Consider the following 23,731-nt stretch of genomic DNA (forward strand, 5'->3'; position numbering starts at 1 on the left):
GACCGGCACAGCGGCTGGGAACGGGCAAAACCGGAGCGGCGCTGCAGTAGGATCGGGAGTGCCGGCTCAGGGCTCGCCCGCCCCGGGGGTGCCGGTTCGCGGTTCGCCCGCCACAGCCGGTCTGGGAAGGACCCGGCAGCACCCCGCGCTGCCATGGCAACGCCGCCGCACTGCGCCTGCGCGCTGCCCGCCCCGCTAAGGGCATTTTTAAACCCCCTGCGCGCGCGCTGGCGGTTGGTTTGCCCGGGGCGCGCTCGGATTGGCCGAGCGGGCGGTCCGCCCGCCGCGCGCCGATTGGTCCGGAGAGGGTGGAGGGGGCGGGTCGCGCGCTCTGATTGGTCCGCGGGGAGCGGGGGGCGGGCGGAGGCCGCCGAAGGCGCCGGAGCGGACGGGAGCGGCGGGATTGGGATTTCTTCACGGGGCTCTGGGGGGGCGGCGTCACCGGCCCTTCTCCTCCCGCAGGGCCCCGCCGCTGCCCCACGGGCTGCAGCGGGCACACGAGGAGGAGGGTGGGCAGAGCTGCGGCCTTGCTCCGACCCCCCATTCTGCCCGACCTGGATCTGAGGTACCCGCTCCGCGCCGGGCGGGCCCGCATCGCCCCCGGCCCCTCTGCGAGTGCGCCTCTGGGTATAAAGAGCTACGGGAGGGAGGGTTTCTGCTTCGTGCTTGCCAACAACTAGTGGAAACCGGGGCTTTAAAGGAGTCTCCCCTTTTGCAAACTTAAATTTGGGGGTTGTTTTGGTTTGGCTTATTTGACTTGTTTTGTTTTTGACTTTTAACGGGAATCACTTGAGTGCCGCTAGAAACATGAGAGGTGGATGAGCTCCTTAAAGGACTGCCTTAAAAATAAAGTCCTTTCCTGGCAGCGTGAGGAAACGCAAAGGAAGCACCTTTTCTTGGCAAAGTTTCGCGCTTCAAATAACTACAAAATAAACTTCTCGCTTATTTGTTAAAAGGTGTTGAGGCATTTGCCAAGTGATGTGGGCTGTCAGTTGTTTTGTATTTTAATTGGTATAGTTGGTTTACAAAACTCAAAAAAAATCTGCTCGTGTAAATAATTTAACATAGTTACATACTAATTTCTTCAGGGCTCTTTGAAGTCTGATGGCAAGTTTTGCACTATATTATTTGAGTTAAGCCAAAGCTTTATTTCAGAGGCCTTCAAAGCTTAAGTGGATTGTGTGCTTGCTTTAAATAAAGTGACTAAAATACGGTTTTGGGAGGCTGCACTCATGTTATATTGCTAAATCAAGCTTTTCTGTGTGCTATGGGAGTTCCTAATTACTGATAACTCTCTTCTTCTATAAACTCTATCCAGAGCAGCTTTTTCTTGGGCTTTATCTGCAAACTTGTATTTTGAACTTCTCATCTGCGTGAAGAAACTGTCAGGCGGAAAATAAAAGTTTTGTGTTGACTTTGTAACTCTGACAACTTCGTAGGACAAACTTTCTGCTTTGTTGAGCTGGACTTGAAACAAACAAAAAAAAAATACCAACAGCTTATGTATCCTATTTCTTGTTTTTACTGTGTCACCCTTTTGTTCCTTCTTTGAAACATAATAAAATAATGATGTACCTTTGTCCATTTTTTTATCTCTGTGATCTTCTTCCCAGATTTGTTCCCGAAATGATGGTCCCTTTCAGTTTCCCTCTGTCCAAGTGTGCACTTTGGGACCCAGTCCCCATGGGAGATGTCATTGGCGCACATGTTACCTACTACAGGTATCAATAACCCTTTTTGTGAAGTTGAAGGTTAAAATAAATTACGAATTGTGTGATTCAAAGCCTCGTTTTGAGGTTTTAATGCTGTTGTATGACAAGGCACAAAGACTTATGTTATAAGAATATAGGGATTTTTATTGGAAAGATTTGAGTTTCCCTTTCCGTGGGGCAGCACAGTCAAGTGGGGTTGGAGGGGTCTCAGTCTAAAGTAACTTAGTTTCTTTCAGTTTTCTCAAGTAACTGCATGTTTGTAGCTTTCTTCAACACGTTTTTCCTTGTCTCTAAATATATACAGAGAAAAGCATGGTTTTTTTACAAATGGGATGCAGATGGTGTGTCTCAGGTAAAACTTACAACTAAACATTTGACTTGCTTCAGTAATCTGGATTGAAATATTAAAAGTTCCTATGTTTTGGTTCTTATTGTTTGCTTAGAATTGGTCTAGGGGCAAATCTGAACCACTTTGGAATTTCTAGGGCAGGATATTCCAAATCTGACTTGAAAAACAAATGGAGGGTAAAATTTAATGATTATTACTTATATGGGTGATTTTTCTGTAGGTGCTACAAAAATCTCTCTGTAGTTATTAGAGCAAGTATGTGGCTTTTGTGGTGGGTAGCCCTTACATAAGGGACCTCCACTTGAATTTGCCACACAGTCTTCTTTGAGTTAATATTAAAACCTCAACATTTTAACAGAGTTTAAAATAAATTACTTTTGTGGAGGCACTTCACTTAATCTTGAGCAGTAGGATATGAGGCACCATCACCATATTCACATAAACCAGTAGCTTCATTTTCAACTTTGACTGCTTTCCAGGCCGAAATCAGATAAGCTCTCTCAAGCTAAAATAACATTGATGTATTTACTGCCCTAGATTCCAATTTACTACGATTTTTACCAAATAGTGGTTTTATAATTACCTAACCTTTCTCCATACTTGCATCCCTGTGTCACTGGGCCCAGTGTGCTGCTGCTTTAAGCATCCACAGTAAATAAAGTGCTAAAATGAGTTAACACCACTTCAGAATTAGTGAAGCTTTTTTGCCTATTCTACTCTTTAAACTTATGAGACTTTTTAAAGGTTCTGTGTTTTGCTTTTAGCGTTTCTAACTTTTCCCGTGTGCTATTAAAACAATTCACTTGTGTTCATCTCTAGTTTTTGTGACAATAGTGCCCTTCAGATGAAAAAGCTTTTCCCTCTCATTGTTACTTATTCTCCATAGAAAAAAAAAAAAAACTCTTCTCTCTCCTTGCTATTTATTCTCCATAGGAAAAATTGTTTTCCTTTTGATGTTGGTTTGCTGGACTAGTCAAGCCAAATATTCTTGTTAAGATGGTTTGTGACTTAAACTTGCTTATTGTCTCTCCTCAGAAACCCCAAGTTATCTCTGCTGGAGAAAACCTTACGCCTTGCCTATCGCCATGCAAAGCAGAATGAAAAGAAATTGCTTTCCTGTTTTCTGCTTGGGACCCTTGCAGTAAGCGAAGGTAATTTTAAGCATCAGGTAGACAGTCAATACTGGCTGGTTGAGTAAGATGTTAAGCAGCCTGAGTTGTTGCTGTTGGACTCTTAACTTTATTTGTTTGTTTTAAAGATGGGGAAGGCGTAACACTGACAGTCGACCGCTTCGATCCTGGTCGAGAAGTTGCTGGCGGATCGGGCAAAATTCCGACTGCATCTCTTCCCGGAGACTTTCTGATTCCATGTACAGTCAGTGCCTGGGGGCCTTCTTCAGATAATGTTATAGTGCACAGTGCTGAAGATATCGGCTCGGCTTTCAAGGTTGGCAGCTCTTAGCTGGGTCTCTTAAACAGTAAACTCCTCCAGGCAGGAGGCTGGACTATGCACAGGGCTTGATTTCCAACACAGCAAGCTTATGGTTGAGGCAAGGCTATGTAGTTAACTATGTGAAATGAGCTGCCTGAGTGTCATTGAAAAGTGTACTGAAAACTGTTGAAATCAGTTAGTCATCACAGGTGTTTGGGGATCCCACAGTCTTTAATCTTAGACTAGAATCTTTTTGTCTGACCAAGGTTTTTCAGCTGGTTTAGCCACCATAACCAGCAAAACAGTGATTGCAGCAAACTTACTTAAACAAGAGAAAACAGCTTTTTTTTTTTTTTTCTTTTTTAAACTATCATGAATGAATTGCAGTATTTAGGCAGTTGTTGATAAGGTGTTGCTAGGGAAGTGACTCACAAGAAACATGTAAAGCCTTCTGTAGGTTAGTAACCATAGTTACTGTGCCTGTCATTTCTGTGCTCTGCTGTAGACATAGTCTACTAAATCCACCGTCCAGTCCTGTAAATTTTTCCCTGTAGTTGTTGTAGTGTGTATTTTATAGCACAAATTAAGCTTGCTTCACATCTAAATTTTCTCATGATTATACATCCAGATGTTAAATTACAAATTTCCTGATTGCAAGTAAGAAAACTTCGACAGATCAGCTTGAGCCTTCTAGTTGTCTGTTACTCATATAAAAATATAGTAACCCTAAGTTTTTTAATACATCATAAAGCTAAGGTATGCATCACTAATTTTCAAGTGTATTCTACATTAGTCATTATATTTGGTAGAGCAATGAGCTTTGGAGACCCGGATTAATGGCTTTTTGTGTAGTACCTGTTGCAATAGTAGCTATGATGAATGATTTGAGTTCCTAATGTAATACATCTTGAATCATGGCAATCACAGAAAGATAAGTGTATTTAACTCTTCTTTTTTCCTTGCTTCTAGGGTCTGCAGAACAGTCTGTGCAGTAAAGAATCACTGGATCTTTCTAAACTGCTCACTATTAGAGCTCACATTGTTTTCACAGAAAACCTGGATAATCTACATTTTAATTTTCGCTGGGCTTCTATTACTGTGGCAAATACCTTGGAATACACCCCCGTGAAGTCTGTCCCAATTATTCCAACAGCCCTTGCAAGAAATTTGAACAGCCCTATGAGTATTGCACAAGTTCAAGGAACCTGTAAATGTGGGTGAGTAAAGGGTATTGCTAAAGCTGTCAAAGTTGCCTGGCAGTTTGTTGCCTTTCTTAAAGGAGGTAGGTAGGAGAAACCTCAACTGTACTTTTCTTTTTAGTAAAATAGCTGGCATAAAAATAACATAACTTCTGGTCTTGGAAAAATACTGAAAGTTTCAGTAGAAGTTCTTGCTCTTGGCTTCAGTAGAAGGATCTTCCTACTGGGGTGGGGAGACACACCTCTGGATAACAATAAATATNTACTTTTCTTTTTAGTAAAATAGCTGGCATAAAAGAAACAGGAAATGGGGTGGAGCAAAAACATTAACTGGTTCAGTAGAAGTTCTTGCTCTTGGCTTCAGTAGAAGGATCTTCCTACTGGGGTGGGGAGACACACCTCTGGATAACATAATAAATATAAACACCATCCAGCTTTTTAAACAACAGCAGCGCTTGTCCTGGAATGAAAATCAGATGAATGCAAATCAAAGCTTCTTTTGTTAATGGTGCTTCTAAGATGGTATTGGGGAATCATCATTCTGACTGGGAACTAATTTAGTAGGATGAGCTAAGGATAGATCAGGGAAACAATTTGAAGCAAGTGAATGTCATTTTATTTGGAGAGAGACTTTGAGTGCCTCTCTGAAAGTTACTCTTCAAATTTAACATGACTTGCACTTCTGGATTTGTTGTGAATACTAATTCTAGTATTCACTAAAATACTAGAATTAGTACTACTAATAAGTACATTTTATCTTTGATAATTCTTTCATACATGGGGACTTGATGAAAAGCTGAGGAGTTGCTGTAAATGTGGAATAAGAGCAGTTTTGATTATTTTATTTTTTTCTTTTCTCACAGTATTTTCTAAACTTGTATTTTTCCTCTTCAGGATTTTTTTCTGAAAGACTGCCTTCCAAAATACTAAAAAAACCCCCAACTTTTTCTTTCTTTCAGCTACCTTACTATGGACCAAACACGGAAATTACTTTTGCTGCTTGAGTCTGATCCCAAGGCTTACGCTCTGCCATTAGTTGGAGTGTAAGTGTTGTGCTCTGTTTGTCCATGTTAATACACATTGATTTGACATGTATCTGAGGGATTACACAGTGGAAGCTTGGTAACAGAACTGGCTCTAACTGGATATCTTTTCTTTCTTCTAGTTGGCTGAGTGGAGTTACCCATATCTGTAGTCCTCAAGTCTGGGCCTGTTGCTTGCGATATTTGTTCAGTTCTTCAATTCAAGAAAGGCAAGTCACTTTTATAGGTAAAACACAGAAGCTATTGCCTGCCTGAAAATGTATTCCACAGAAATGCATGGCAGCATGGGCTCTGCTCAAAGATACTTGAGGGAATTCTGTGATATGTATGTCGTATAGAGGTAGAGCTGTCTGTTTTAAATGTTCTTTCTGGTTTTGGCTTCTGCCTCAAGAATTTTCTGTGACTGAATTGTTGGAAAGCTGGGCTGATATCTCAAAGACAGAAGAGGGTAAACATTAATATGAAGGTCATTGCATTTTAGTTTAAATAAGAAGCTGCAAGCAGGAAATAGTACTTTAAACAGTAATGGGGTTTTGGTTTTGGTTTTGAACTTTTCTTATGAGTATTTTCCTTGACATAGGCTTTCTCCCTGGTTGTACCTGACCAACATACTAAAGCATATTGCTTTGCAGCTAATACTGCCCTGTTATGCCTTCCTGTTAAATAGTCAGGTTTTTTAATAGTATTTGCATTCTGGGGTGGTTTTTTTTCATTATGATGTTAGTAGATAATCATTCCTCATTCTCTAAATCTTTTCACTTGTGATGTTTGCCAAGTTACATTTACATGGAAGCTGGGAGGGAGTTCAGGTGTTTACAGTTTAAAACTGCACTTCAGTTAAATGAAACTTTAAAATATGCTTTATGCATAAGCACTTCTTCTGCTTGACCACACCTGTTTTTAAGTTATAAAGTAAAACCACATTTGGTGAACAAATGTGTGTTTACTTACAGAATAGACTTCCTTGCCTTAACAACTTAAATACATCCAAATACAGATAAGAGCCCAATTAGATTATTAGATAGAGAAGTTAGATGCTTGACTCTCATTATCTCTCACTGATTTCATCATGGAACTGGATTAGGGAGATTTGATGAACCATGCAAACAGAATTAACCTCTGCAGGCTAACTGGTTAATCTGCCTCAAACATTTTTAACTCTTTACATTGTAAGCATAATTTTGAAGTTGTATGTAAATGCGTTCTCCAAGCATCCTGTTTCTACTGATTTAGAGAAATATATTATTTAAAGAAAAGGCAAACAAAAAAAATTCCACAAACAAGCGTTTTACAAGTGCTATAAAAAGAAAGTAGTGCTACCTTTTCCTGGAAACACATTATTGTCATTATCCTTGAACTTTTGTGTTAAATGCTGACTTGTTACTCCCTGTTCTCAGCTTGTAGGAAAAAAAACCCTTCAATATAATTTTTTCTTTTAATTTCTTTGCTAATGAGAATTTTTTTTTGATGTTTAGGGATAACTGAACCACTAAGTGTCTCTATAATACATCTTCAATTAGATTCTGAAAAGAAAATTTAACACAGTATCATTTTTACAGATGTTTTCTTCTATGCTATTCTTGAAGTCTTCCAGGAAGTCATTTAAAGTCCCAAGTTATCATACAGGTTTGAACTACAAAGGAGATGAATTTCTCTACTTTTCCTTGATTCTTGTATGTGGTTTCAATCATAAATCCACCTGCTTCATCTGTAGCTCAGTACCATTCAAAGTGCTGTGATTCACCAGTTTGCTAAACTGTGTGAAAATTTGCTCCCTGTATTGAGAATCTAAGGGCCTTCCTCATGTTTAAGTTTTTTAAAGATGTGTTTTTCTTCTATTTTAGGGTGTTTTCGGAATCTGGGAGGTTTCTTACTGTGCTTTATTCATTGACACACAAGGAACCAGAGTTTTATGAGTGTGTTCCTTGCAGTGGACAGGCTGAACTGGGGTTTCAGATCTTAACTTGCCATGAGACAGTACAGCTCTTCAAAGTAAGTGGCTTGGTTTCCTAATGCATCATGGTACTTCAAAGATTGGCTTTGTAATGTGACCTGAGTGGAACTGCGGTGCTTGAAAATGATGCAGCTCTATAAAGCTACCTTTTCCCAGTGATTAGTGTAAATTCAGTTTGTCCCTCAAACTGAGAGATGACTTCCAAAGTCAGCACTGCTCACTTTTCTAACAGCATTAAGGATCTGTCTTTGAAATGTGCTGTGTTGTGCTCTCCTGCCAGTGACTTTGGCTTTATGAGCAGAGATTCAGACTTCCTGTAGCATTTGTTAATCTGGTGTGCTGTGTGTGCACTGGCCACATCTAACAGCTGCTGTGGGTGATGCTTTCTAGAGAGCAAAGCTGAGGACTGTGCTTTGCTTGAAGTTGAATGCAAAAAGGAATTCAGTGGTCACTAATCAACAGGTCTCTTGTTGCACTGCAGTAATCAAGTACCAACAATTTTATCTTTTTGCAAAGTAGCTCTTTGAAAGAATTTTGTGATACAGCCTCTGGGACATAACTAGTAAGGTTTGAGGAAATTCTAGGAAATATCATTCCCTTGCATGTTTTCCTAGGCTTGTTCAGGATCTGAAGTTGAATTGTTAATCTGCCCAATAAGTGCTGCTGTGCTCTGACAAAGAAGCAGCAACTGTAGTGTGTGTCCTGTGCTGTGTTTACCCTGTTCTTCCAATTAAATTTCCCTATTCAGGGCTGCCTTCCACCTTTAGCCTAAGTGCAGCTTAGCTTTCTGAAGATGACCATCCTCTCAACTTCTGTTGCCTCCAGGACTTGCCCAGCTGTGGTGTGTGAAGCAGTATAGGAACATTTGCTGTTTCCTATAGTGCTGAAGGCTTGTGGAGGAGTGTCTGAGCAGTCACAGCAAGGAAGCATCTGCTCATGGCTATAATTAGCCCAGCCACTTCACAGAGTAGCAGGGGAACAGCGTTAAACAGGAAGGGAAGTTGCCTCCCTGCTTGTAGTGGTGAAAAATTTGAAAGTAGTGGACAAGCTGAAAATAATCCTATAAACGTCCTTAAAACTGTTTCTTTGGGAGTGGTACCTCAGTGATTGAAAGTCTGAATGTTTCATGCTTCACAAATATGGAACACTTTTTTCCAGAATGTTGAACCCTCAGACAAGACCCCTATCCAATTTGAGTTGAGTGCAGAAAACCAAAATGCAGAAACTGAGTTCTTCAGCAGAGTTTGCAAGAAACTTCCAATCAGAAGGTAAATCTTTCAGACACCATTTATGTGCAAAAATGAAATGTTTATTTGATGAGGTTTCTGACCTCTTCTGTGCCATGTGTCAGTTTAGCTATGTATACATATTGTTGCATTAAAATCTGTGCATGTGCTTTTATTATTCCTAGAGTTCATATTTTTTCAAGTGAGATGGTTGAGTTGACTTGTATTCCGAGAGAAACTACTCAGAGTTCTGCTCTTGGTACTGGTGGTTGTAATACAGTCAATGTTTCTAAAAAGGCTTCCTTACTGATGAAGCTTAGTTCACTGTATTAAGCTTTTGAGATCTGTCCTTTGAAGCAAATCTCTAATTGAAATCTACTTAAGTTGGTGAAAATTCCTTTTTTCTTCCCACTTCTTACAGCTCCAAGACCTGGATAGGTTGAAATTTAGCAATTTTAATAACCTGGCTTATCCATCAAATTTTTATCTGTAACTGAGGTGGCCTTTATTTTCCTTCAAACAATGTTACAATCTTTACTGTAGCACTTTCTATCTTTAGTATAAATCAGTGCTTTGCTGTTAGAATGTCACTTAAAAGATGTGTATATGTGAGGCTGTGGGGAGGGAGGGTTCGTATCTCTTTGCCCAGAAGCAGCATTTGTACTTTCACTGTTTGATCTTAAAACTATTTGCTGTGTGAACTCCCTGTCTAACCAGGGAGAAGATGGATAGCAACTGCTTCTTGGAAAAATGATGCTGATATTGCACTGTAGATGGCACAGTGAAAAACATGAAATTTCATGTTACTGCTGCCAAATCTGACAACCAAACGTTTTTACTTTGATTTATTTTGGTTTTAGTCCTCTCCAGGGCTCTTCACCCAGCAAGTTGTCAGCAAGCGATCACGACTCTGGTGTAGAAGATGAGGATTTATCCCCCAGACCAATTCCAAGTCCTCACCCAGTGAGTCAACAGGTAAGTAAATAATTGCTCTGGGCATCTCAAATGTGACAGTTGGAGCAGCAGAACTCATTGTAAGGGGACCAGAGAGTGTAAAGCCTCTGTCTCAAAGTGCTGGAAGGGGAAAACAGAATTGAAGAAATTGAGAGTCCTAACTCCTGCTCTAGTTAACCTGCCTTTTTTCCAGTATTCTAGACACTTTAATTCCTGTATATGCTAGGATTTGGAAACAGAGATAGTAGTTTCTACTTTAGGAATCTTGCTGCTGTTCAGTGGAAGAGCTGCGGTGTCAGAAGCAACGACAGAGACAGCAAACTCATGTAGTTTTGGGTAAATAAGTAAATAAAGATCTGCTGTCCTTTTTTTACTAAAGTGTATACAAATACAACAAATAGCAGCCCTTGTACGATCTAGAAGGATGCAACAGTTGTGGATTATTAAATATGTTCTGTTGTACCAACCTCCTGGGTCTAAAAATAGTAAGAGGGAACATGTAGTCCCCTTCTAGAAGGGGAATACGCATACTTTGAAATGACATGGACCATTCATTTGGTACACATGTCTGTTATGTTTCATGAAAGCAATTTTTTCCTTTAAGAATGACTCTAGAGAGCTTGCTGCTTTTTCTGTATCTGGATTCTCCAGTCTTTTAGGAATGTATTCAATGTGTAATTGATTTCGAGCTGATGATCATCATACATTGATTTTAAATTAAAACATTTTCTTTGAGGAAATTCTGCATGTAATGATCAGATAATATTTTAAAATTATCTTAAATTTGTGTAATTGTCCTTTCAGGTTACCAGGATTTTTCCTTCAGTGCCAGAACTGTCACTTATTTTGGATGGGAGTTTCGTGGAATCAGGACAATTGTCTAAGCCTATGGGGACTTCAAATGCTAAAAGTCTACCCTCAGTGCCAAATCAGCCTATTAAAAAGAAGTCCTGCTTGAGATCTACTTGTCACCCTACCCAGCACTCTGAAGACAGGCAGAACTTTTCTGCTAATATGGGAGATCCCTCTTTGAGGCAATTACCAAATCCTATAAACCAGAAAATTCCAACTTCAATGCCTTCCAGAGGAAAGCAAGCTCTAGTACAGCAGCAGATGCACTGTAAGAACACTTGCCCTCCATCAAGAAAAAGTTCAGGGTCGTCTTCTCCTTCAACCCCTTGTAGTGGGCCTTCCCCAGATACATCTGTGCACCACCCCAGAAAGCCATCAGAGAGACTTGTATTAAATCCCGAAAGTGTCGCACAACAGGGAGAGCCTCCGGTTAGGAGAACATCGGTATCCTCTTCCAAGCAGCTTCCTGCTGTTACACAGCCAGTCCTCTACAACTCTGCTTTCTCACCAGAGAGCTGCAGACACCCACCAGACCTGCAGGTGCCAGTTCAAGTGCCACCTTGCTGTCCAGGATGCAGCTGTCAGTGTCCTGCTTCCATCCACTATAATCCGGTAAACTCGTGGCAAGGAGTTGCTAAAATGAACCCCAAACATGGAGCGGAGATCCAGCTGGAGATGGCTCAACAGAAGCCGTGTGCAGTGCTCCATCAAAATATCATTTGCCCAAATATTTGCTGCAATCCAGGATATGCCCCAAGCGGCCCTATAAGCCCGAGCTGTCATGGGAAAGCAGGGAGCTGTTCTCTGGACAACAGCTTATCACCGGGAACGAGGATGCCGTCAAGTGCGGGCCCCTCGAGTCCGCAGTTCTGTGCAGCCCACTCGCCCTGCCTGCACACGCCTGCTTCTAAAGCAGGATCAGATAATGGAATGATGGGATTATCTCCAGATGCATACCGGGTTCTTACAGAGCAAGATAGACAACTCAAATTACTTCAAGCTCAGGTTTGTGGAAATGGCAGCTTTCTCCTCTGGCCTCTTAGTGATTATGATTTGATAGTTCCACTGCCAAAGGAATTAAATTAACTGTTGTCTATCCGTGTTGGAGCAAGGGAGGCTGTCATACCAGCTGCAGTCTGGGGATGGAGAGGGGTCCTCATGAGCTCTGCTCGTTGGTGTTCCTTAAATGAAAACTATTTGGCTCACATCTAATTCAGTTTTGTGTTTATTTTATCATATTACCATAACATGAAAGTTTCCCTTTAGCACTCTTTTGCAATGCGAAATATATAAATGCCTTGTCACAGATATGTTTGTCTGTGTAAAAACAGTAACTGTACTGCTTAGGCTTTGAAATTATTGTAAGCATACAGATGAAGCATGGAATGTTCTCATCTGTTGCTTTGTCCACCTGCAAGTCTGCACCTCCCCAAGCTTTTGCTTTGAAGATTTCAGTTGTCTGCAGCAGACTGACAGGATTCATTAGATCTTTATTGCTGTGCTGGAGAAGTGGACTTTGGGAATCTCACTGAGTTGTGTTACCTTACCAGGTTAAGTTTCTTCAAAGTATCAGCCCCTTAATTAAATTGCTGTCTCTGTATTTTGCAGAGTATGATTTGAGGCTGAAGAGCCAGAGTTTAAATTTTGCTGCTGCTGCTGAATGATACAAATCGGAAAGTTGTTTACAGTGCTTAAACTAGAAAATTACAGCTGAAATAAGTTTTTGGTATACTTCCTGTATGTCAAATCAAGCTCTCAAACATGGGTTGTGCGTGAGAGACACCTCTCCTTATTGCAGAAATGCAGCCTTTACTGCTATTTTTCCCTGGAGCTGCAAACTAATGGGTGGACAGAATGGATGCAAATCCTAGAGTGAAGATTGCCTGGGCAACCTTAATTTTGTCATTTAAGTGCTTAGTTTAGTAATTAATACAAAGTTGGTATAGGGACAGTTGGCATATAAATGCTTGGCTGGTAAGTGGGTAATAGGCTTTGTGTATGAATGAAAGGGACAAGGAATACTTCCAACAAGTGTGGTGCAAATAGGCTTTACTCAAGCTGTCTTGGTGCTGGCTTTGCCAGTGTGCTTAAACCTCTTCTTTGCTAGCTCTGCCAACATCAAAATTGGTGTTTTGATTAATGCTGTGTGCACTGCTGAGAACTGGAAGGTTATCAGAACTTCTCTGGCAGTGCAGCCTGGACTTGAATCCAGATCTTAGAGGGACCCAATTTAGTAATTCACTTTTGCCTATTATAGTTCGTATGTAATTGTGCAAGTCGTAACTTTCCGATAACCGTTACAGATCCAGCGCTTACTGGAAGCACAGGCTCGCCAGGCTTGTTCCTCCGAGCCGGCAGCAGCAATCCATGCTTTGCAGCCTGAGAAGCAAAGGGACCTCGTTTCTATGGAAACACAGACCTCACCACGTTCGCACATGAGGAGAAGTGTGAGCGTTGCTGTGAGCACAGGTAACGCTTCGTTCTTTTAAAGTAGACTGGCACCGCTTTTTCTGGGTGTTTCTGGGATTTATTTGGCCAGGGAGGGAATGTTTTGCAGAACTGCTGAAGCTGTGCAAACGTGCACCTAGATCCACAAGCCAGCTAAGTTCTCTTGGTGTTACTTGCAAGTTTAGGCTGGAGTTACTTTTGTCTTTGGGCTATAATGGCAGTGACTGCCATCACTGAAAAAATTATTTGTCCGATAGCTTTAGAAAGGTCTTGTATTTAAAACTGTGCCTTATTGAAAGAAAAATCCACATCTTTTTTGAATTAATACACTGTTTCAAAAAGTAGTAGCTTCTGTGCCATATAGGGTTCTAATAAATATATTATCGATGTTGTTTGTAAATCATGCATGAAGAGGAGACTGTATTTGCTTTAATTTAGGCAAGTTATGCAGCTGTATCTGCAAAGTTACATATTAATGTATTGGTTCCTGTTAAATCCGTGGAAATATTGTGGTTAGTCTGGAGGAAACTTTCAAACAGGCTCAAGGTCAGTGCATTAAAATGATTTAATATGACAATTTCTTTTTGTCAAGTATGCTTTGGAAGAAACTAGGACTTTAATGATGTTTTGGCAACTCTTAGCTGATTTAAACCCTAAATCACTTTTTAAATGGCAAAAAAAACGTGAATTGGAGAAAATTATTCCTTTGACTTTACAAAGCCAAAGCGTCTCAGAAGAAAGTAGTGACTTTCTTAAATGGGTAAATCTTTAATTTTTGTCCTAGGTGCTAGTTTATTTTGGAATACAGCCTCAGAGAAACAAGACGATTCCATACCCCAAGGGAAAAAAGAGGATGAAGAGATTTCCAAGGAAGACATAAGCATTTCAATTAGTGCTGAACAAGATGCAAGTAATACAAGTATTGCTTCTTCTTTAAGAGTGGTTGACATTCCCAGCTTCGTAGAGAGTACTCATCTTGTGGAAGAAGGAACTAATCAGAGCATTCCCCAGTAAGTAACCAGAAATATTTCGTGTTCACATAATAGGCTGAACTGCCTTTCATAAGTTACTACTTTCATAACATTTTTATCCTCGGAAATTATAAATAGTCACCTGACTTTAGTTGTCTTCTTTCCTTCTTTCTTTTTTAATTGTGCATCGAATTGTGCAGCTCACCAAAACACAGTTGCCTTTAGAGTCTGCATTTATCAGTCATGCAGGTTTAGCTTGCCTACCTATCAGCAGGAGCTGATGGTAAAAGCCTTTAACTTGTAAAAGCATGTACAGTGCTGGCAGCATTCCTTTTCTTACCTTAAATCCTGACTGAAAAAGGGGATGCTGCTATAGGCAGTTGTTTTCCTACAGTGGCTTTTCCCTCTCAGCATTCAGAACTCTTCCAGTTCTGAGGGTCTTGGGATGAAGAGTTTATGATTACGTGACTGTTCCCTGAATTTTTCTAGATTTTATACCTAATTACTTTGTGTGTAGTAAATGCAGGTACTGACTTCACTGCTGTTAGTTTAATGATTTTTAAACTCAGATTCTTTATAGTACAACGACTAATCCCAAACTGATTTTGGAAGTTATAAAATAACTTTAATTTTCTAAATGGATGCTATTTCTACATATATTCTATAGGGAATAGCTCAGAAATTTAGCACTTTTAGTGATATAATATTCTCTAAGTGTAAAAAGCCAAAAGAGGGAGAATACCCTTCCGGTTAAATTAGGTTTCTAAAATAATCATATTGAGAAAGATGTTGGTAATTAAACTATAACTTAAACATTCACAGTCCTTGATTAAAGTACTCTCTGCAAACATATACTGCTACCACAAATATGATGGATTCAAATCAGTCTTCTGAATGTTGTATTTTAGGATGATGCCATTTAAGGTTCTCTTCAACTTGGATTCATAAACCTGCAAAATAGTACAAGTATCCTAGTAAGAATGTAGAGCATCACCCACATTTCTTTGAGGAGGAGGGGAACATTTTTTGGAAATGATGAATAATTGCTAGTGTAACAGTAGCTGATAACCTACATTGACTATCTGGTCTATCACGTGGTTTAAATCTTATCTCTTTCAACACAGGCAATTGATCAGTTGAGTTCTGAAATTCCCTTATCTTACACTTGTCTCCTCAGGAGGAACAGGAAGGGGGAGGAGGGTCGCTTAAGGATCTCGTCAGGATGATGGTAGTATTGATATGTCTGGTCTCAAAAGGTTTATGCACTGCACACACCAGCTGGCTGAGGGGGATGCAGAGCATCATGTTCTAGAGTATTTACCCATTTTACCCTTTATTGCTCCTCTTTCACATCTGATTTTGGGAAATATTTCAACTAGGTGTTTGTTCTCAGTTCGTGATACTGCATGTGTGTACCTGTAAGTGTCTGGGGAGTTTTTAAACTGCCACAGGATCAGTTACTCACCTTGGTAAAACCAACTTTTTGAATAAATGTTTCAAAGCGTATGGAAGATATTTTTTCCTGAAGGCTTTCAAGTGCACATACAAATGCTGAAACATAAGAAGAACTCAAATTGTTAATAACCTTCCTTTCATCTGCCTTAAGGTTGTCATAGAGTGTCATTGAGTTTTGACTAGTCCAGAGAAGCCATTGCCACTTTTAAATCATCTTTTGAAAAACTGTTGTAGTGTTACACTGTTTCCTCAGTCCTCAAATGACTTTTGAAAGAAAGTGACTGCAGAAAGGAGCAAAGCCTCCAAGCAGCAGACAAACCAAAAGGATCTGTTTCCAGTACTCGATTTTAATCCTCCTCTGTTCATGAAATGATAAGGTAGATGCAGTGATAATTATGCTTCTTCTGTTTCAAAGGAGCATCTAGCTCTGTTGGTGTTCTTTTCCAGGAATGGAAACGTCTCCCAAGCACTTGTTCGCCGCTCATCCATGGAAGAAGGTGTCAGCGTGTCTTTACAGAAGGAACCATCAGAGGGAGCCAGCAACCAGGTGGTGGTAACAAGTGAGCCGAACTCGGAGCCACCCACCTCGCTGCTGCCTCGGCATCCCTCAGGGGATCACAGGCTTTACCAGGACTTGCTGGTAATTCATGCACATTTTATATTCTACACTGAGTCCAACAGTCAAAACAGCCACTGCTGAAGTTATGATGTGGTATTGGCCTCAGTGAAAACTGCGTGTGGTTTTCAAGTTCACATGTTGTGCTCTACTGAAAGTTCCAAGTTGTGGTTCTTCTTTTTTTTTTCTAAAGGTTTAAGTGGTTATTTTGTACTTCACTCTTTCATGCATACAAGGAGTACTGTCTACTGTCTAATAAATAGTAATTCCTTACTTCAAAGATATCAGCTGGTAACTCCCCAAATTAGTGGCCTTTAAAATAACAGAGCATTTTACCTTCAAGTCTCTTAAAGGCTAGATACTTTAATCTTGACTAATATCAGTATATGATGTGCTTAAATTCAGAACAGACTCTTACAGAAAGCTTGAAATATAAGATGTTCCAGTGTTTGGCTACACAGCTCTGAGTTTAAGTGATTGCATCTGAACTGAATCTGAATTTGCCTTCTTTGTCAGAATAAGCTATTAACCCATCAAGTTGTATTTGAAATTGCATAAGAATAAACCAGGATTTAGGTTTTTGACAAGTCCTGCATGTCATATTTTTTGTCATGTGCTCTCTTCCCCGCTCCCTTTTTCTGTAGGGCCAAGTAAACCACCTCTTGAAGTCCTCAGAAGAGCAAGATCACTTGCCTGTAAAATCTGTATTTGTTAATGATGATGGTCCTAAGTATCAGGACATTGATGGTACAACAGAAGTGGCTTCAGGGACTGACACAAGAGCGGTGGATAAAGAGAGTGTCATTAGTGCTACACTCAAACAGCTGAAGAGTCTTGGAGTGACACTGGACTCACCTGAGAATATGAAGAAAAATACACACAAAGTGGAGAATGCCAGGTAAAATACTGATGGTTTTTGAATAGTAATTTGTAGATCCAGCTGAAAATGAAGATTGGCTCAATGGGTAAAGAGAAGAGACTGTGTTCCTTGCCACTGGGGATTTGATTGCAACTTGATCTACATTTCCTGCAAAGATGAAACACTGGCTCATGCTATGGGCATTTCAGATAGGTTTAAGAGCTCTGCTAGTAAGTCAGATTATTTAAATATAACACAAGTAGTTCTAGCTGCTAGAGCATCTGGTGATCCTTGAAGTATTGTACATGCAGTAGCATGCAATTTCCTAGAATAATGAGGCTGCTTGAGTAATTTCAATCCTTTGGGCTATGTCAAAGTATTCCAGAGAAACACTGGATTTGGGAGACTGAATGTTAAAGAGCTGTGTATTTTCTCATTGCTTCTTAACCTTTGTCTTGCACTTCACCAGTGTACATGAAATTGTTATCATGGGTTTGGTATCTAATCAAAACTGATTCTGTCCTAATTGCTTGTTACTGTCAGTGCTTTGCCTTGAATGGAGAGACTGCAGAGGCTGGGGAGGGAAACAGCCTTGTTGAAACAGAGGAAGAAGCGGAAGTAACTTCTGAAGAAGGGGTTTTAGCACAGGAATTTACTTCTGTAGCTGCTTGGGCATAGGCTGATTGCCTGGTACAGCTTCACTGTCATACTTATTGTCTTCTTGATCCCTGTATGTAGCTGTTATGTAAACAAAAAATCTAACCACCTCCTAATTAATCATCTCTTCAGCCACGTATCAAAAGCTGTTTCCAGTCATACAGTTTCTAACTCTTTTCTCTCCTTTTTGTTTGAATTTTACTGGGTGTTTTTCTGGAATTTCTGGGCTACACTCCCAGCTGGGAGAGTCTGTCTGTGTTCCTTTAGTGTGCTAATGAGTGAACCATAGGATAGAACTGGAACTCTTGGGGTTTTTTGTCTTCAAACTTGGGGAGTGGGGTGGAGTTCTTCCTTCTGCCACTTTCATGACTGATAAACAATTCCGAGAAAAGGTCTACAGCTCAGAAGAGAAAGAAACAACAGTGCAACTCCACAGCATAATGAGTGGTTGTTGTTCTGAGCCAGTTTATCCTCCCTAAGCAAACTTCAGAATTGGTGCTCAGTTAAATAGGAAGCCTCTTAACTGTTGACATGAGATATTTGGGTTTGAGAACTAGTATATGACACGTGTACTAAATGCACTGCTTTATAACCACTGCTGGTGTACCAGAGTTTGTCCTTTCAGTCTTTAACACATAATGTATGCAAGAAATTGGTGTACCAAGCAGCAGACTGAATGAACATTTCCTTACTGAAGGATGCCTTCAAAAACTAGAACCTTGCAGGCTTCTGGAAAGAGACACTATGTCAGAGTTTCTGTAAAAATCCTGGAATTGGTACACAGTGGGAAAGAGTTGTTCTTGGTCTCTGTCACTGGGCTTGTATCTTCTATCTAGTTATAAAATTTGGGTTGGATGGTAAAATCTAAAGTCTGAGGATCAGAGACATAATGTCACCTCACTGTTGAGGAAAAACCTGCTTTAAAACCAAAACCAGTTCTGAAACCTGCTAGAGGTGAGTTCTTCATATGAGGGCACTTTGTATTGAATCAGAAGGGAATATCATCCGTTCTCTAACAGTGTTTGGGTACTGTGGGGTTGAGTAGCTGCCTCTCAGTACACACAGAATGTGCAGTCTGGGTGCTGAGCAGCCTGATGGAGCTGTGGTGTTCAGGAGGAAGGACAGATCAGTACAGTGAGCAAAATGATTATACTGTGAACCTCATACTTTCCCTGTAATGCTAAACTAACTTTTTGATGCTTTATTTCAGCATCTTGGCGTGCATAAATCCTGAAGCAGTGGTGCCTGGATTAAATTATATGTCACTTGCCAATGTCAGCATGTGTGGCTTAACTCCTAATGTTGTTGATCTGAGCATGGAAGCAAACGCTATAGCACTCAAGTATCTCAGTGAAAACCAGTTATCTCGACTGTCTCTCAGTCGCTCGGGCCAAAATCCTCCTGCAGATTTCTCTTTCCAAGACATCTTGCATTCAAATGTGGACAAGAGCATGGTAGGTCTTAGCTTAATTTCACCAAACAATATGTCCTTTGCAACCAAGAAGTACATGAAGCGATATGGGCTGATACAGGGCAGTGACAGCAGTGAAGACGAAGAGGAACTGCAGGTTCAAGATGGCAATTCTGGCACTGTCAAAAGAGAAAGCATGCCAGGCAAAAACTGTGCCGCTGTGTTGGACAGCTTCAACCACTGGACTGAATTATCCAAAAGAATTGATGGAAGACTTCCCCTTCACCTAAAAGGTCACAGCAGAGAGTTGACTTCTCCACCGGAATTAAACAACCCTGTATTAAGAAATATTGCAAATGAAATATTTCCTCCCAGAGCAGATCAAGCAGATGAGAACTCAGTTCAGTTCTTAAAGGATTTAAAGTCAAAAACCAAACTGCTACCTGGGAGGATTGAATTCACTGAACAACCTGGTAGGAAAGACGGAGATACTCAGGTGTTCCCTGGAAATCTACGTACTCCAACCCTTGAAACGTTAAACCAGTCAAACAGCTTAAATTCTGTTGGCACCATTCTTGATGTGAAACAGCTCAGGCAGTTGCCAAAGTTGTTCTGAACGTCCCCTGAGATGACTGGCAACCACTGTTACAAATCAGAGGGACCTCTCTGTAAAAGATGATAGGAAACCATGGATTAAGCTGTCTTTGAAGAGGTCCTTCTGCTGCAGCAGTGTAAAACTTTGCAGAGCTGAGTTTTCAGCCCAGGTCAGGGACAGCCACCTCTAAGTGCCTGGCTGAGGCAGTGCAGGTCAGCACTGACACATGTGCACTTTTGTTTACAGTTAGGTGTGTTTTTTAAAGCATATGAAAGTTGAATCAACCTGAGCCCAAGATATACTCTTAATATAATTTTAACAGCGATTACTTAAATGTTTTTCTGTTGACTTTTTAAAAACACTGATTTTTACATGTTTGTGCCAACTGTGAGCCACTGATACCGTGTATGGCAGAGCAGGGCAGAGCTAAAGCACTAATTTCTAGAAATTTGCTGAAATGGTTGGATTACTGTGTGGGGGTTGTGTCGGGGGGGGGGAAGGGAAGTATAACTATGGCTTTACTTTGCATAAAATTATCTTGAATTTAGTCAAAATGGCACATGTAACTTTCTGTATCATGAAATCTTTGAAGGAAATTGGGAGAAACTAGCACTTTTTAAAAACTTTTTTTGTGAATTTTTTTCTCTCCCCCCCATGTTTTCTATTTATTTAAGGTTACATACTGCTTATAAATGTCAAAGGTTTCATTAAAAAAAAAAAAATTAGTCTTCAGTTGTCTGATGGTGCCTTTATTTAAGACACATGCAGCTTCCCAGTCACTGTTAGAATGGTTAACTGGAAGTTCACTGGTTCACCTGCTCCTTAACTCAAGAATTCTGATACTGGGTGGTGGGGTAAGCAAAAAATATTAGATTTACTTTGTTCTGAGTTAATATACAAATGCAGTCTGTCTATTAATGAAACAACTCTTTTCCATAACCTTCTGCTGATAACCAACTTCTTCACCTTGTGGAATATTATGTATTGTTTAACAGGTCCATTTCTGTTAAGACTTTGACTCTTGTTCAGTTTTCAGGTGTCATAGGCCTCTCTGGGGTCAGGATGTGTTGTCCCTGGTGCTGGAGCCCCGCCGGGTGCCCAGCGCTGGCTGTGACAGCTCTGCCCACCTTTGGCCAGTGCCTCTGAGGACGTGGCTTAGGATGCATGGCTGTGGTGTAACACAGCCCTGTGCTGACCTCCTGGTCCTGGGAATGAGACACCGGTGCTGGAAGTGGTGATTCACTCCCATTCCCACCATTCCTGATGGGAGGGCAGTTCAGGATGGCGGTCGAGCCATGTGTTTTCTCCCTGCCTGTAGCACATCGACGTGCTCTAACGGGCGCTGGAACAAACTTTGTTTTAGTGCTGACATTGTCTCAACAGCAGTTCAGGCTGTGGTGCTGACCTTGGCTTTCCTGCTCTGACTGTTAAACTAACGGTTAAAACAACTCCCTATAAAATCCTGGGCCTTTCCCAGTCAAATCCGAAGGACTGCAGTGTTAGTTCATGGTATGTTTGACTGGGCACTAATTGCTAATTAATTTATTACAGAATTGGGGTGAGATAAGCCATGTGCCATTTCAAAGCCAGTACAGAGAGAGGAAGGCAGCAGCTCCCTTTAAGCCATGTCAGAATTTCTCCTCTCACGCAGCCTCTTCCATCAACAAGAATATTTGCTTCCTTTCAGGAAAGGTGCTACTTTTGCTGTGCAGAAAAATAAAACCTTTCTCAGTCCCTGAATCTTCCCTGGATCAGGCATAAGCTTATTATCTGCCAGCACATTTTCTGCTGAATCAGTCAAAAAATAGTTAATGTTTTTGAACATTCCAGTGAGATGAATGAGGCAATTCATACCTCTGAGCTATTGTTGCAGGGTTTTGTTCTTTGTTTCCTATTGTAAAATGTCTGGAAACACAGGAAGATGACAGTTGTATTGGTTAATATTTTAAAGACTTTCTTCAAATGCTCGAGGGCTAGAAACAATTTGAAAACAAAAGCCAAACTACTTGCACACAGCTCAGGACAAGGGTGTGGTGTTATATTAAGTTACACAAATCATATAATCTTGGACAGCAACCTCTGAGCGAGCGAAACATTAATTTACTTGACCAAAGCAACAAAAAACCACCCTTCCCTAAAGCGGCATTTTCCTTTCATAGTGTGGTGCTGAGTAATTTCAAGATGTCTGAGTGTTTCTTTTTTTTTTTTTTTCCTGAAGCATCTACTGCAGTTTGAAGTAAAAAACACATGGAAAGCCAGGTCTGGCTTTGTTAACTGGGCACTGGGGCCCAAATTCAAGCACTGGCTCACAAGGGAATGACATGGGGGTGGGGCAGCACAGTTTAAGATTTTATTGTTTCGGGTTTGGGGTGGGTTTTTTTATTTTTCTTCTGTGATTTCTAGCTATCTTTAATTATAATAAAAGATTTTTATAGTGCTTGATTAAAAGGTGCTGGTCCTCCTCGGAGCATCACTGACTGCTTTACTCTGTACCTTTTTGGTTCTCCCCACTCTGTTTGCAGGACTTGCTACCTCTTGTCTAGTGAAAGCGTGGTGAGGGGTCGGGAAGCCCACCCGAGGAAGGGCAGGGGCAGGGAAAGGTGCCAAACGTGGGTCCCCTCAGGCTCGGGGTGGGACTGCCGTGCGGGCGGAGGTGGGGTGAGCTCAGCCACGGCTCCCATCGCAGCGGGGACCGGCACGGCTGGGAATGGCCCCGCAGCGGCCCTCGGTGCTCAGAAGATGCTCGGCTTCCTAATCTCCCCCGCCCAGCCCCGGCTGTTCTATCTTTAACGCTTCCTGTTGGTGAGAGGAGCCGGCTTGAAAATGGTCGTGTTTCCTGGTGGGAGGCACGGCGGGCTCTCCGGCGCGTCGTGACCGCCCCTGCCCCGCCGCCCCACTCACGCTGCCGGCATCGTGCGGGCTCCTGCCGGCCGGGACACGGCCCCGGCCCCGGCCGTGCCGCGGGGGGAGCTTGGGGAAACCTCTCCCACGGCCGCGTCCAGAGCGGGAGGCTGAGGGGAAGGAGTGAAAGGAAGAATAACAGCTCCGGCATTTCCCCCCTGCGGGAGGGTGTGCAGGTGGCGGGGAGACAATAGCGACCCCCGCACCCCAGCCCCGCCGCCGCCCCCGCCACGCACGGGCAGGTGCGGCCGGTCCGCACCGCCGCTTCTCCCCCGAGCCCCGCGCTCCGCTCACGGCCGGGGGCCGCCGCCTCGCCCAAACCCCGCAGCAGGGACCGGGGGGCGTTCCGGGAGGCGCTCAGCCCGGGCCCCCTCCTTCCCACCCCGAGCCGGGGGAGATTTCGTTGACTTTTTGTTCCCGCGCAGGCCGATCCCCGAGCTGTCGAAAACCTCTCCCTTTAGGAGCCTTTAGGACCGCTTTACCCGTGGGCGTCCGGAGGAAGGGGTCTGCGACCCTACAGTGGCCCCCCTCCTTCCCTCTTTCCATGCCGGGAGCCTCTGGCATTTCGAGAAGGGTTTCACTCTTCCCGCTGCCTTGCGACCCCCGCGCAGGGCACTGCGACCCCCGCACCGCCCGCCTCCCGTCCCTGGCAGCCGCTCCGGCTGCACGGCGGCTTTGGGAAGGCCCGGGAGTCCTCGTCCACCCGGGCTCGGAGACCCCCGCGGCAGGGCCGAGCCCCTTCCCCGACGGGGCGCACAGACGGACCCGAGCCCCTCTGGCTGCCCCGCATTGCTACAGGGAGACCCAGGGCCCTGTCTCCCCTTCCCCAAATCCCTCTCCTCCAGGCTGCTCTCCGCTTACATCCCAAATTTCTCGAGGGCGAGAGGTGCCGGCTGGGTACCTGCTCTGCTCCCAGTCCCCAGCATCCCCCAGCCTCGCAAGGATACTGGGACTCCCCCCGCCCCAGCACGGGAGAGAATACGGGGAGCTCGTTCCAGTTCATCCCTTTAGCAAAAACATACAGGACGGGGGGAGGAAGGCTGGGGATGGGGACACCTCTCCAAAACATCTCCTCTAGATGTGCTTTATTTACCTCCT

The 23,731-nt window shown here is 42.4% G+C and overlaps 1 protein-coding gene across 1 annotated transcript; it reads left to right on the forward strand.

Annotated features, from left to right (window-relative positions):
• Positions 1 to 366: 366 nt before the first annotated feature.
• On the forward strand, positions 367 to 20,452 carry STIL (SCL/TAL1 interrupting locus). The gene is made up of 16 exons (XM_017824727.1): positions 367 to 565; positions 1,614 to 1,721; positions 3,097 to 3,212; positions 3,320 to 3,507; positions 4,462 to 4,709; positions 5,651 to 5,734; positions 5,857 to 5,943; positions 7,579 to 7,726; positions 8,847 to 8,956; positions 9,775 to 9,889; positions 10,673 to 11,725; positions 13,024 to 13,189; positions 13,953 to 14,178; positions 16,042 to 16,234; positions 16,855 to 17,108; positions 18,937 to 20,452. The coding sequence occupies exons 2-16, from the start codon at positions 1,627 to 1,629 to the stop codon at positions 19,751 to 19,753; spliced, it is 3,900 nt and encodes a 1,299-aa protein (XP_017680216.1). The 5' UTR covers positions 367 to 565; positions 1,614 to 1,626; the 3' UTR covers positions 19,754 to 20,452.
• Positions 20,453 to 23,731: the final 3,279 nt, after the last annotated feature.

The sequence above is a fragment of the Lepidothrix coronata genome, unplaced genomic scaffold (genome assembly GCF_001604755.1).
Source record: "Lepidothrix coronata isolate B3197 unplaced genomic scaffold, Lepidothrix_coronata-1.0 Scaffold112, whole genome shotgun sequence".
In the NCBI taxonomy this organism is placed as follows: domain Eukaryota; kingdom Metazoa; phylum Chordata; class Aves; order Passeriformes; family Pipridae; genus Lepidothrix; species Lepidothrix coronata.

What these genes read in the sequence shown, in the direction of transcription:
- STIL (XM_017824727.1), top strand. Translation starts at nt 1,627, where the DNA reads ATGATGGTCCCTTTCAGTTTCCCTCTGTCCAAGTGTGCACTTTGGGAC. An exon ending in GCTCTGCCATTAGTTGGAGT is followed by an intron (nt 5,735 to 5,856) that starts GTAAGTGTTGTG and finishes TCTTTCTTCTAG; the next exon opens with TTGGCTGAGTGGAGTTACCC. An exon ending in CTCACCCAGTGAGTCAACAG is followed by an intron (nt 9,890 to 10,672) that starts GTAAGTAAATAA and finishes TTGTCCTTTCAG; the next exon opens with GTTACCAGGATTTTTCCTTC.